Source organism: Sander vitreus, chromosome 11 (assembly GCF_031162955.1).
Source record: "Sander vitreus isolate 19-12246 chromosome 11, sanVit1, whole genome shotgun sequence".
NCBI lineage: Eukaryota > Metazoa > Chordata > Actinopteri > Perciformes > Percidae > Sander > Sander vitreus.
In genome coordinates this window covers 20,060,721-20,076,150 of record NC_135865.1, presented here as the reverse complement: position 1 = coordinate 20,076,150, position 15,430 = coordinate 20,060,721, and the positions used below count along the sequence as shown (strand labels likewise).

The 15,430-nt window shown below is 41.5% G+C and overlaps 1 protein-coding gene across 6 annotated transcripts in view; it reads right to left on the bottom strand.

Moving 5' to 3' along the window:
- mcf2lb (mcf.2 cell line derived transforming sequence-like b) overlaps positions 1-15,430 on the bottom strand; it is a 51,129-nt gene that overhangs the window by 28,119 nt on the left and 7,580 nt on the right. For 2 of the 6 annotated variants that reach the window (XM_078262217.1, XM_078262218.1), the window contains exons 1-2: positions 6,637-7,137; positions 591-674 (exon numbers count right to left, since the gene is read on the bottom strand). In XM_078262217.1, the coding sequence (XP_078118343.1) occupies positions 591-674; positions 6,637-7,114 (562 nt within the window). In that variant the 5' untranslated portion in view covers positions 7,115-7,137. Of the gene's footprint in view, positions 1-590; positions 675-3,124; positions 3,378-6,636; positions 7,138-10,235; positions 10,323-10,850; positions 11,023-15,430 lie in introns of those variants that run through there. The other 4 variants (XM_078262223.1, XM_078262221.1, XM_078262222.1 and 1 more) reach the window with 4 other exon arrangements.

Below are 15,430 nucleotides of genomic sequence, written 5' to 3'. Positions count from 1 at the left end.
GCTCTGTCAGGGCATGTGACTGGAATATCAAATCTGTCTGCCTTTTCTTCTCTCATCGCTATAGCAACAGCAAGTGCATGGTCATGGTTTCAACGTCTGCTTAGATATTTGTCTGCAAAATGGTTCCCGAAGCTGCTGCTGCAGCCACAAGGTCACCCCTGACACACGCACACACACAAAACATTTACAGCTCTGTAGGAAAGGATATAACATCTGTCACAAATAACTGGCGATCTCAGCGAAAGATGGCTCAAATGTTGTGAAAAGACACAAAACATGAATTTTATCTTAAACTGAACATGTAGAGGCAACAGTGGCAAGAAGACAGTGGGCATCTGGGCTGAAACCTGACAAACAGCGAAGAGGAAAAGGAGGGAGGTGACATTTGAATAGCAAATGATAACTGCCAGGAGAAAACTGTTCACACTGATAGTTAAAACATAAATGATTCCCCGGGTGGCAGAGATGAGACGGATGATTAGTGGTGTGCTAATTAAGTAATAAACTAACAGACAGCAGATGAGATGAGAAACACAAATCCCCATGAACCCACACTGACAGATAGACGGAGGCAGACATGGAAGTGTCACCTGAAAGGAAGGCAAACTGCTTCTTGAGGTCAGGGGTGATGTCAGCAGCACGAAGCGGACTGCTGTCCAGCTGCATGATCTCATCTGGTGAAAACAGAGAAATGCAAATATTAGTGACGTCAAAGCTGTACAGTATGGAGGGAGCCTGGCGTTGATTTCTCAGGTCTGTTTAATTTATCTGGCACTTAACCAACTGATATAAGCAATATAAAGTGCTGCTTTTCACACATCCTAGAGGCAGAATTAAACACATTTTCCAAGAAATATAAACTATGCCAGTGACATTTCCAGCACATTAAGGGTAATGATTACTGGAGACTTGCTGTTGTAGATCCCACAGATCTGTTCTGTTGTAGATAACATACAGTATTGATAAATGAACAGGCTTTGTTGGTTGGTCCCCCCACCCCACAGACTCCCTTCATAAGGATTAAAATAATCAGATTTAAGGTTCATTACCCCAGTAGGAGATGAAGAGTCTGGTTATACCAGGGATACGCCCTGTATACCGTTGTATATCATCAAAATAGCATTACATGTTGGACATTGTTACAGTAAATATGAAAACAGGAAAATACAGTATATTTCCATTGTTGTCTGAGTGGTAAGACGACGTACAAATAGAGACATTTACTCCGACAAAATGAATGTGGAAAAGAAGTAGGTTACACTAAAAACAGCCGTCTCTGCCAGCTGCTAGGTTTTATAAATACACATTAAACATAAACGGTCTCCCTACAATATGCAGCTTTTGGATTGACTTGTATTCAAGGAATTTTTTTGTATTGCTTGTTAAACGAAAACTGGCCACAGTTCAACTTGAAAATGAGAGCTGTGCAGCAAGGGGCAAAACCGATCAATACAGGAAAATTGGCACAAGTACAGTTATTTGCTAGAGGATTATAATGCTTGTGCTTTGCAATGTGTGTCTCTGTTTACATCTGTGGCATCTATATAGGTTAATTATCCTTAAAAACATAAATTAAAATTCACATCACTCACATTTATTTCACTGGATTCATGCAGCCATCTGTGATCAGTTCTTTTAAACAAATACATCATAGAGAGAGGCCTGAGAGAACTAAAAGTAATCCAGCACATTGTGGGCAGATACTGCCTTGAGGCTTGAAGCTGCTGTAAGGTAATTTTCAATATCAACCCTTGGGGCATTTTGATGTGCAAACATTCGTGTTAAGATACCTTCCATCAGCGCAACTGAATATCAGAACCTGAAAAACAAATGCTCAGTACTGGCCAGATCTGCCAACCGGATGTTAAACAAATCTACGTGCATATTTTATACCTAGTTCCAGCCAAATGGGGCTCTGTAGGCGTCTATGTCATTAAAGCTAAAAGACCACATACAGCAGGGATGTCAAACTTAGTTTCACAAAGGGCCACACTGGAAAATAAGAATCACATCAAGGGCCAGACATTTAGTTTATTCACATACTTTTATTTCATCAAAAAAAGTCAAGGATCTTTGACTGTATTATTGCATGTCTCATATAGCCTTCTCACTTACAGTTTGGTCAACATAAAGACCCCAAAAAGTCAGCAATAAAGTAACTTAGCCATCAAAGAAAAAAGCAACAAAAACATAGGAAAAAGTGACAAAACATTGAAAAAGCTACAAAAAAAACTAGGTGGGCCAAAATTTATTGTGAACCTAAATTGATATGTGGGCCGGATCAAAACCTGCGAGGGGCCGTGGGCCTTGAGTTTGACACGTGACATACAGAGTCATGAAATCCATGAAGCACTGGCTTCTTAAGCTCTTTATTACTTTTCCATTTTTTGTATAAAAGCACTTCTAGCCCAAGATGCCCAGGGCTAGAGAGCATTAGTTCTCCTGCATGCATCTTTTACCATTCACAAAACTGAATTTTGGTACTGTGCTTTAGTTAAAACCAAGCTGGAGGAATGAAAATACAGGTGGAAAATGATAGGGTAAACAACAAAGCAGGGGCATCTAGGGACCAGAAAAGCTAGGAGATTACAGGAAGGGAGTGTCTCACAGTGACCGACACTATCCTGTAAACATGGTTGCTAACATACAACAGTAAGTAAGTAACAGTAAAGAGCAATATTGACTTTTCATCTTAGTCTGACTTTGTTTGCTGTTGTCCTGAGGCAAATCATACAGAATCACCAAGTACTTCCCACACTGGAAAATGTGTAGAGTAGTTTTATACAGGTTAGTTTTGTATTTGTAAAGTTCATGACCATTATGGATAAAACATATTTATATTAAGTATATATATATATATATATTATACGTTGTAAGGTTCCCCTTACAAAGACATTTCTGTCCCTATACTACTTTTGCTCCTGGCTACAGGACTTCGGGAGATATAGGTGTACAGATATAGTGTAGAAATAACAAGTAGAGTCTCTCCTGTCTTTTGTTTTTGCCCTAAAATCACGCTCATACAAAAAAAACACAGTCTCGAAGATATCAAGAACTATACTGACAGGACATGGATGAATACACAGTTTGTCCCGACAACTTTCCCTTTATGGCATATACATACCTGCCCTTTGACATCAGGCTCAGAGCCAGGCCAAAATGAACGTCCACCTAGTCAGTCCACCTCGGAGCATCGCAAAATATCCGTCATCGTTATGGGTGTCGTTCCCCTCTTTATCCTGTATGTTTCCTGACCGTCTCTTTACAGGCACAGCCCTTTTACTTTGAGCCCTCCTCTGACTCCAGTTTAAAGAAAGCAAGAAGTCTTGCTGTTAACTCTTTGTATGGCAATGGGACCTATCAGATGACTTGGCATTAGGGCCAGTACCCTGACATTCATTGCGCGCACACACACACACACACACACACACACACACACACACACACACACACACACACACACACACACACACACACACACACACACACACACACACACACACACACACACACACACACACCTTAAGGACAGAATTCATTCAAGTGTGTCTTCTTGGTGTGGCATTTTCAGTCTCCTGCCTCCTTTAAATATTTTTTCCTCTGAGACCAGCTGGTCCCATGCCTGTCGTGTCAAAACAACATCAAAGGTTTTAGCTATTCAGGGGACCATACTTGACATGTTGGATCATGTTTTTGCAAAGACTACTGTAGAGTGTACACTTGTCCAAAGCGATTTAAGTGCATCTATAGGAACAAGAGCTTAAAGCTTTAGTGTGTAACTTTTTGATATTTATGAACATCCATTACATTTAAGCCATTGCCAAATGAGTTGCTACAAAGCTAATTAAGACTATCAGCTCCACAAAACTCTCTCTGTATTTCTCAGTATGGCTATGTTCAAAAGATTGTGTCGTCCGGTGACTTTCCCGCGCAGAAGCTCGAGTGAAGATAATGACCTCTTCTGAAGAGTCCATCATGTTTTTTAATCCACCGTGTCCTCCTTGGTTACAAGCAACTGTGTGGAGGGAGCGTGGGGGCAGCGCACAGTTACGTAAGGCTTGTATCGTGGATGCGCCGACAGTTTTGTTGTTATTACTTATAATTCCTCATGGGGGCGACAGAAACTATGCACTATAGCTTTAATGTCATCAAAAATAGGAAGTGGAAATTGTGAGTAGAACAAATGATCAACTAATCAGGAATGACCTGTAAACTGATTATTTAGCTGCTGAATAACTGAGTACAGGACTACATTTATATAGTAGATAATGAGTTACTAGAGAACAGAGATACTATATGGGAGATACATATAGTTTATGTTCTGTTTATTATTAAGTTATAAGTTCATGACATCACTAAGAGAAGAACAGACAGTCCCTGAGAGAAAGGAGCTCAGTGACATCAGTTTATGTCGTCACATATGCTTCTCTACAGCTTCTGTTCATTGAAGCAGGTGGTTTTAAATCCTGCATGACAGCAGGAGACCTCTGATGTTGACGCACAGATTACCCTATTCTACCATGTCCAGGAATACAAAGACACACACAGACAGGCACATACACACGTGTAGTCTTGTAAATTGTACATATCATACACACACAAAACTGGCATTAACACCTTGTTAAACCATCGTGACCTGAGGTGCTAATTCATTTACACTCAGGTATCAATCTGTTCCCTTCTCTCCTCCATTGGAAATGCTTCTGTTTATGATATGGCAAAGGGTTGCACGGGTTCATCTAATATAAATTAAAAGGCTACCTGTGGCTGGACAAGCATATCGTGCAGCATCATGGAGTGTGCCAGTTTCTGTTATAATTTTATTGTCTTTAGTAAAATATTCTGACCTTAGAACCAAACCTAACTGACTGATATCTACAGATGTTATTTAAAGCAGTTTCCTATTCCACTTTTCTTTTAATTTAACCTCAAGCAAGGGTGTGTGCACCAAACTGGCTCCTTAACATTAGTTAGGCAAGAAAAAATTAGACTAGACAAATGACCATATCTGATATTTGCAACTTGGTAAAGCAGTGTTGCCATGTTAATAATGACCACTCACTGCCTGAGGACACAAAGCTGCAACTGTCTAGCCATCTGCAGAGTGCTCACTTTTTGACCGAGCCTTATTTACTTAGCCAGCCACACCTTGCCCCCAGCAACTCCCACACATATCAAAACCAACCCCTCACCCAGGTCAGCAATAGCTGCACTTTGTTTCCAGAAATAGGGTATTCTGTTACTGAAAATCCCCTCCTGAAAGACGGCAGATTTGGGTTTCAGTCACTTCTCACAGCTTTCACACCTTTTGGTCACCATTTCCTTTCCTGTTACTCTTCCTGTCTTCCTACTACTTTCATTACTTCCACTCACTGTTCACACAGTATTTTACAATCGTTAACAGCCCCTCTGGCCATTAGAAAGGGAGAGGATGAGCCAGTTTCAGATACTACTGTATTTCTCACAAAAGAGAGACTGAAACCAAAGTGTCTTTTGCTATCAGCAAGTATCAATGATGTCTAATAAAAAACAGGAAAGTATATATATATATATAATTAATGTACTACTGTCCATGAGGTGGTCTGAAGAAACTCAGTCTGTGTATATGGACACACACGGGCCACATCCTTCCAACAGGAAAGCAAGAATTATGAAGCTCATTGAAAAAAAGGGCTCCAACTACTTGTTGGTGTTTGTTTGACTCATATTTGTCTGCATTGTATTACATGGTAGATGATTAGAAGATACCAAGGTATGTGCTGTTTTAACCTTGAAATAAAAATGAATAATGAAAATCTTACCACTGCTATACAAACTATGATAACTGAATTAAAGCACTTTTTCAGTAAATCTGTTAATGACAAAATATACACCCTGAACAACATTACACATACGCACGCGCACGCACGCACGCACGCACGCACGCACGCACACACACACACACACTGCTGGTTTAGGCGCTAATGTTCTTTAGAAGCTTAACGATGGGGATTACTGTCCACACACGCTCACGTTTGTGGGGCGACGAGTCAAATGTTAGTGGGTCACATCACACACCTGGACTGCCTGCCTCTACTGACACCGAGTAAAAAGGACGAGAGCAGAAGCCTAAAACTCTGGTTCATCAGGCCAGAAAGAGTGGAAACATGTTAAAAAATATTTTTTACTCTGGGTATTGGACAGGTCATAGTTGAGAGGGAACCAAATGGAAACCCACAAACAGAGAGATGGGGGAGGGCATGTGGGAATAAGGGGCTTACAGTCATGGAGGGGGGAGTGACAGATGAGTCCATATATCAGGGGTGAGAGGAAATGTTTAAGGCGCTGGTTAATGATTGTGCTGCTAAACTGGGTCTTTAATCACACAATCAAAAAATAAGGATATGGTTTGTGATCAGAAAAAACTAAGTTGGAAAACAGCAATCATCCTGTATACAAAAATTAATTAGGGCAGGTAGAAGATGTGTTCAGATAACAGAACCAAATTGTGCTTATAATGGGAAACAGGGATAAACTGCTCACAAAAACAAATACTGTAAATACAGTTTGGTGAAAAGAAGACTGTGACAAGGGAAGAATAATTTTTTTATACATAAACCAAAAAGATGAGGGAAAATAATAGCATCTGACACCTACCACACAGCCAGTGGCAGCAGCGAGAAAATCTGTAGTATCTTTCCACCTCCTCCAGAGAGATCCGTACATGACCCCGACTCTCATCTACTGGCAACAAACACACATCCAATGCTCCCTCTTCCTCTCTGACCTCTTCACTTTGATTATCCATCTCTACTCCTCTCTCCGCTATAATGTCTTCATTCTCCATTGACCCTGAATCAGCCTCCATCTCACCATCCTCTTGAGTTTGAATCCATCCATCTCCTCCTGGACTTCCCTCCGTTTGCTCATTACTAGTAAACAAAGAATATGTGTGTCCTGTAACCACAAAAGAGTCCAACTCCCCTCTATCTGGGTGTTCATCTGAGCCTACGCTCACCTGTCCAGCTAAACTCAGCTCTGAATCCACTTCCATGCAAAATCCAGAGTCCAACTCCACCTCAGCATCCTCCTCCATCAAGAAGCCTGAATGTGCCAATGTCTCCTCTCCCCCCATCCTGCTGTCCCAGTCCACGTCTTGTTCACTCCTCTTCCGAAACACTTGTTCCATGCATCTATGCAAAAAGGTATCACCGAAACAATTTCCCTCTCATTTTGACTCCACCTTTAACCAGACTCCACATTCATCCTCTTGCTCTCTGTCAGGCTGCAGGTGCTCTAAAGCCTGCAGGATGTTACTCAGTAACTGTGGGGACTTCCTACTGCAACCTCGGGTTACCTTGCCTGTAGACAAAAGCTACAGTGTAGCACTCTACCCCCCCCCTCCACGTTCTACCAGCAACCCCCCCCCCCTTTAAAAAAAGACAATTACCTGACCCCTCCCAGTTGAATAGCAATGCCTCTAACCTGCTAATAAATTACTTAGTCTGAACTCTAAAAAAGGGATACAGTTTTGACTCTGTAGGACTAGTCAGAAACAGGAAAACGTCATGCATGCTAAGTTATTTCATGCCATGTTGTGTCACATTGGTTAGGTAAAAACTGCAGCTCGCAGTCCTTTGCCTAGCGTTCATTTACCTAGGCCAACAAAGCTCCTCATCTGCCTTATCTCAGAAGATGTGGACCAAAAGTACAAAGCCTTCATTCTGACTAGCCCATTCAAACACTGTCTGCATCCCCATTAAACCATTCACAGACTGTATCCATTCAAAGCCCCTATTCTTGTTTACAAAAGACCCCATTCTTATAGATTTACTGAAAGACTTAATTCTAATGAGACCTCAAAGAAAGACACTGTTTCTTAACAGAATGTGGCAATTTAGACTCCATTTCAAGGAGTTGTATAAAAGATATATTTCAGTCAAAATTAGCTAATAGACACAATTATGTCTTCTAATTCAGCCATTATCTAAAAATACAAGTTCAGTGTGCTAAAATGTTTGGGCAAGATATGTTTATTGTGTTAAGTGTGTGTTAGTGTCGCATTGCCAGACCTTTCTCCACAGCGCTGTGGCGGAAGGTCTGGGTAGTCCACGCAGCATTCCAGGATGGAAGAAAAACGTGATGTGGTTTATTGGCATTTCTTTAAACCAATCACAATTTTCTTGGGCGGCGCTAAGCCCCGGACACAATGACAGTGCCTCTGCATAATAAACTCAGGAAGGAACTTGTTTTGGTAAAACGTGTACATTCAAAAGTTGTTTTAGTTGTGCAACAGAAAACTCAGATTCGACAGATAATCTTGCTAGCTGTCTGGATTTACCCTGCACTGAGGGGAGTTCAGAATTCCAACACAAAGAAAGCAGAAGGTGTGGGAGATCCGGCCTAAAAAGAGGGACATCCAACGGAATTTTCGGTGGCACCTGAACAATCCCGGAAGTGGAATGTCGTCGATATAGATAAGTGTGTGTACATGTATGCTTGCATGTGTGTTTGTTTTGTTTGTTGGTGGGGCATTGTGTTTAACACGTTTGCTCTATGACTAAGGGCAAGCACGAGGTGTCATAAACCGTGTCATAAACCTTGAGAGATAAACAAAAGAACCATTAGGTTAAAGAACTGCACAGCTAAAAATGAACAAGAGGGTCAAAGAAAGGGACAGATCGCTGATCAAATTGCAGTCTGACTCTAGTTTAGAGACACTGATTCATTGTGTTGTCACATAAAGCCAATGAGTGAGTACCAAGACTGAAGCAACTAGTGTTTCAAGTATACTTATCCTCTAATTCAGAGATGTATCTGTCAGAAATGTTCAGTCGGCACAAAATGCCAGAAGATGTTTAACATAAAAAACCCAAAGAGAATCACTCATTGCAAGACATAGCCCTTTTATTGTTTTCTTTGTTTTTTTGTGCCCAGGTAAAAAGGAGAGATCCCGTATTTGACTCATCAAAGTCCATTTACAAGTCTTATGTAGTAGTATACATATGTGAAAAATTTGTATAAAGCCTTTTGTGGCTCCAAAGGGAGCTGCTGGGATCTGACAAAATACCTCAAGTGATGTCACTTGAGTCAGTGTTGGTTGGGGCTGAAACTACAAATTTGAAAATGAAAACAATCTGGGGGTGTGGTAAAGTTAAAGTGATAAAGGTAAAATGAGCATAGCTCTGTAGGCCGCTCCTCCTCTCTGCTTGAGCTGTGGGCTACACTTACCGCTACTAGCATAACACACCCGACTCTGACCAAACTGTCAGTGGTCCAGTTGTATTGTGGGTAATGTAGGCGCCAGGTTTGGACAAGGAAGATGAATGTGTGGAATAAAACAGACGATTTCTCTGGTGCTGCGGTGGAGTACTCTTTTAAGATTGGTTAATTCCCTCTGCACAGTCTCGATGGTTGTTGTCACTGCCAACTCCAACATCAACAGTGACTAGGATGTGATCCCTTACTGGTTTCCCACCTACAAACACTGTAAAATGTTGTTTAACCTCAAGTCAAGTCGATATTGTTTATATAGGCCCAAATCCAAGTTTGTGACTTTGCAATCTGTTTGTGATGTTTTCAGAATGTTTAGATTCTCAATTCAATATCAAAGTTTTTGTGTGAGTAACCTAGAAATGCATGCAAGCACACACACACACACACACACACACACACACACACACACACACACTATTCTAAAAAGACTTAACACATAAAAAAAGACCCCTTTCTTCTGAGATTGTTATGTGGGATCAGTGCTAGGTGGCCTCAGTCTGTTAAACCAAAACCGGTTATAGTAGATCAACAACATAGTTCCACTCTACAAATTCATCTCATGGCTAATGACTTAAACAGAGCTGGGAAAAATCCTTTCCCAAAACCACACACAGCTTGGGGTACAGACAAGCAAAGCAGACAAGAAAATCATGCACATAGCCTACTGTATGTGGAGTCCATGCATGCCAACACATACTGTATACATCCATACCACAATCAATCCAAGTGCCAGTCACAGCAATAGCTTCGAGCATGCAGTGACCAGAGACCAAAAAAACATAAATATCCGAAGACAACCTCAATGAGAGACAAAGATATGTGCGTTTGAAGAAACGGTAAGACTTGTGTCTGCGAGTAATAGTGAAAAAGCTCACACGTACAGACGCAAGTTCAGATTTTTCTAGACATAGAAAAATACATGAGCAGCCTACCCACACAGAGAGACACAAAAAAGACCATCCATACATCTCCTGACTCACGTGGCTTAAGGTGGACCATTGGCATCTCACTATCCCATTTAGAAGAACTCCTCCTGGCTTTTCTCACCATGCTTTTCTCCCTGCGTGTTAGTTAGACCTGCAAAAGTCCTTCTTTATGCAGTGGAAAAACACCAGTGTCTCAAAGTGGCAACAATCTGGCTGACAGGACACCAACTTGAAAACTCAGCAGCTTTCATCAGCAGTTCCCACTCCTTTGCAGCAGCTCGTCTGCTGGGGAGGTGCCGTTTGCTGCAATTTCTGAAGAATCTGTTACTGCTACGGAAAAATATCAGTGCAGCTGCCGAGATCTGGAAGTTGGAAAATGAAGTGGCTGCTTAAGCTGCGTAGTCACGCACTGTCACACACAGACACAAATTGTTATACACACAAAGACACAGAAACAACCCAGTGGGGAGCAAGGAAAGCCCACAGGAAACACTGTGTGTGAGGGTCTGGGCGTGATGCCCTGCAGAACTCTAGTTCAGTGCTTCAAGCAGTAATATAATCCACATACACACGTTATACGCTGGAAAGTTGCACATGCTGAGTACACACACACACACACACACACACACACACACACACACACAGTCTCCGTGCCTCTTTTGGTCTTACCATCGCCGTCTCTCCAGGAGTTCCTGCGGCTGGCAGGGTTGAAAGGGAAAGGAGAGCCCAGTCCAGAGACGTCCAGGTTCTGGATCAGATGACTTAGGCGGTTCACAATCCGGTATGACGCCTCACCACCCTCCCGCAGAAAGTCATGCAGAGACATGAGAGCAGTCTGCTGGTCTCACACACATAAACAAACTCTCTCATCCAGAGAAACCCCTTGCTGAACCTGCAAAGCTCTGCTGCACACTCTAATAGACTCCAAATCGCAGCCCCCAAATGCAGGCATTGGAAGGACCTTCTTTGTTGTAATGTGCCGGGTCACTCGTAATCAAGCAGTCATGCTCTCACATGCATCCGGTGAGATGTCTGCATTTGCTACATACAAAACAAGCCCGATGTCCTCTGTAGAGCCACATTGGGGTTTTCGAGGAAACAGCAGTGCAGAACCAAAAAGAGCTGAGTCACAGTCTGCACTACCTCTGAAAGAAACAGTGTTCACACTGGAGGTGAGAATGGGCCCAGCTCTGCTCTGCACAAACACACACACACACACACACACACACACTCACACTCACACTCACACTCACACTCACACTCACACTCTGATGCACACGCATACCTCGTTGCAATTGCAACTATTGACGGCTTAGACTAGCATAGGTTGCCAAGGAAGGACGTGAGGGGAGGAGGGTGGATGGGAGCTGGAGCAGAGGGCAGACGGTGAAGCACAAATCCCCTTCTGCTGCTCAGGCTAATTATATTCCTCCACTCCTTAACTAATCTGCCTTTTCTTTCCTTCTTTCTATGTCCCCAGATTCTTTCATGCATTCATTCCTGGTGAACTAGGAAAGCATGAAAATTTTAAATCGTCAACACTAAAACTTTGTGGTAGACATAGACAGCTCAGGGTGTTTCAGCAACTGAGGTGGAGGAGCAAACCTCTTTAGTGTAGTTTTTATTTAGCAAGATTAGATTTATCCAGAATCCTCTGTAAGCCATGTTTCTAATGAAGCAATAACAATATAATCATGTTTAAGTAAAAATAAGTAATACATGAATTTGTCATATTTGCTGGAAAGTCTTCTTATATTTAGTAGAGAATACATTTGGAAGCATAGAAACACATACATTATTAAACATGGTTTTATAATAAAAACTACAGAGGTTAGAGACATCACATGATGAAAAAAAAATCAACATCAAAATTGAATCAAAAAAGTAAATTAACTTTGATGGGAGAGTGGAGGAGGTTGCTGGCAGGCTTTTAAGTATGTGTGTTTGTTTTGTGTGTGAGTGTTTGGTTGTGTTTGTGTGGTTAAAGCTGACAAGCATGAGGCAGCTTGCAGTTTATAGGCTTAGAATAGAGTTGAGAGATGAGCTGCTCTCATATATACTGATGAGGTGACTGCAGGAGGACAAGACACACAACATTAGCCATCTACCCAAAACCCTTCATCTCTCGGTCTCCCCTGTTCCCCTGTTAATCAGGTCTGATCCCTCCTTTATGGCATCACCACCCAACTCCTGTGTGTTACTTAATTGATAGCCCTTCATCCTTGTTTGCTCCCACACTCACATGTACCTGCCTGTGTGGACACAAACATATACACATCTGCACAAAGCTCATACTGACCTCTTCCCCACATGTTATAACCAAAGCAGAAAAGCACAAAGAGCACCAAAAACCATAAAACAACAAGACTGAGAGTCTACAGCTATGTTAGTGACGCCGACAGGCTGTACTTTGCCACAGCGATGGTTTGAGCTAAATGCTAAGCACAGCAGCATAATAACATCCTGACAATGTAAAATCTAACATGCTGATGTTAAGCAGGTATAATGTTCACTATGTTCCCAATTCATCCTGAAGGGGGACATGAATGTCCAAATTTCACGGGAATCTGTCTGTAGTCCCGTGTATCCAGACCTAGCTACACAGCGCTGTGTCAGTGCTAAAGAAAGGTCTGGAAGCACCCATTATCATTCTGCTATAGGGGAAAAAATGCTCTGGCTTGTTTGTATTACTTTACACAGGAGGCAAGCATAGATTGTCGGCTTCATTCAGCCTGCCTCAGCTCCATCCGCGCTCCACCTCTTTTCCCATTTTTGGATTAGCCGACGTCAGGCACTGCCAAGATGGCGACGGCTGGAGCCACCAGGAGCCACACACTTAGGGCTTAATTTTGGCTCTTCAGAAACCTATGGGTGACGTCACGGAGACTACATCCATATTTGATACATTATATGATAGAGCCACATCACTAGTATGGCTAAAAAAACGACATTATTATTGAATTAGTATTGCCACTACATAAACACATTGTTTCTATTATTTATAACTATACATGATAAAAGTGTATTTAAACAGAGTAGATAGGAATCTGAAGCTGAAGAAATATGGCTTTCAAATTCCTCTTGTTTGTGACTACCCTCACTAAACTGCAATTAAATAAATTGAGAATGCTATATTATTGCAGGACTCTCCCTGGCTCTGGCTACGTGTGTCTTTTTGACCACAACTGACTAGCTGGAGACTAACAGTGACCTGCTGGATCCATCTGGCTATACACCTGCTCTGCCTTTGGGGATGAACAGCACAGCTCACTTAGGCAGGTTGGATGAACCCCTGACCTTGAGCTAAAAAGGAACCTGACACTCACATTATGGTAATAAAAACGTCTTACGTACATCTGATTTATAAGCAACCTTCTTTGTTGGGGTTTTCATCCAAACAATGCAACAGAGGAACATTTGATCAATAACAAATGACTGAGATCTTACAGCAACCATGAAGTCATGAGACAGCTGAGCTACCTGAAGCTCATACACTTTCAGAAACCTCAGCTCCTGCTTGGCTCAGCAGCAAATACAGCACTAGACAGTCTCTCAAACACAAGCAGTGATTATACATACTAGCCATTCTTAGCTCACAAAAAAAGGCAACCATAATATAATACTGTATGTCACTAGTACGGCACAATAAATAAAACAGCCCCCCAAGCATCCCCGGCTGGAGATGAACACATTCCTGCTGGAAAAGCTGAGAACTGTTACTCCCTGAACTGGATGTGTCCCATTAAATCAAGTGGAAGTAGGTCAAATGCCCAGTTAGAGAGTCGAGAAGACGCTGCCTGTGATAAGGGCTGCAAGTAACAATTGATTTTATTTCACTGATTAATCTAAAATCTGCTAAACTAAAAATCTACTTGGTCCACCATTTTGGTTCAGACTGAAATTTCTCAGCAACTATTGGATGGATTGCCATGTCATTTTGCACAGATTTACATGGTTGCCAGAGAATAAAGCATACCGACATTGGTGATCCCCTGACTTTTCTTGTAGCACCACCAACAGGTCAATTTTTTCACTTATCCAGGAAATTATTTTAACATCTATTAGATGGATTGGCGCACACCTTTGTGCAAACATTCATGTTTCCTAGGCAATGTATTCTAATGACTTTGGTGATCATCTGACTTTTCCCTAAGCACTACCATAAGGTTGACATTTGGGGGTTTAAGTGAAATATCTCAACAACTAATGGATGGATTACCGTGAAATTTGGTACACAGATTCATAATCCCCTAAGAAAATTTTAATCACTTTGGTGACCCCTTAACATTTCATCTAGCACCATCAACAGGTCAAAATCTTAATTTGTCATATACTACTACTACTACTACTACTACTACTGTTTATTACGGAAGCTCATTGCATTTACATGAGTAAAAAAAAAATAAAAAATCACGTTATCTCGCAATTACGAGATAGTTATCTCATAATTATGAGATAAGGATAGGACCGTGCTGAGGATCTAAACAGCCTTTCAATAAAAGCAAGCACATATTTCCTACTTCTTTCCTACTTTGAGAGATTAACATGTCTTTGAGTGGCATAAAAAATAAGTCTGTCAAATCCCAACAACAAACCCAAGGGTAACAAATTGTTGCACGTTCACAGTCCTAACCAGTAGGTGGAGGTATGTGCATTATTAGTTACGAGATAACGTGATTTTTTTTTTACTCATGTGAATGCAATGAGCTTCCATAGTTTATGACCAAAAACTTGCAAAAAAAGTAATTACCATCAGCCTCAACTGTACTTCATGTTTAGTGCTAATTAGCACCATGCTAACACAGTAAACTAAGCTGGTGAACATGGTAAGTATTATCCTTGCTGTTCTGTCTGACCAACAGTCCAAAACCAGTAAAAAAGTCATTCATTAATATTAAATGAAGAAATGCTCGTTTCTCCATTTCATGGATTATTTTTGTGTTGACTAACACAGATACATTGTGCTAAAAAGCTCTGCCCACACCTCACTCACTGGCTGAATGACCACACTGATAGATGGATGGAATCACTGCCACTAGCCATATTTAACAAAAAGAAGGAAAATACAGTCACTCACAGTGTCCGATGCAAATAGATCTTCGTGATTTAACATCACTTTGAGGATATTGCAGGTTTAGTCATGTTTATAGCACAGCAGTCAGTCAGAAACCAGGAGCTAATTCAGAGATGAGATCTGTTTGCAACTGGTTCTCTGGGGAAAAGGAAAGGGGTTCTTTGTTTTCTGCGTT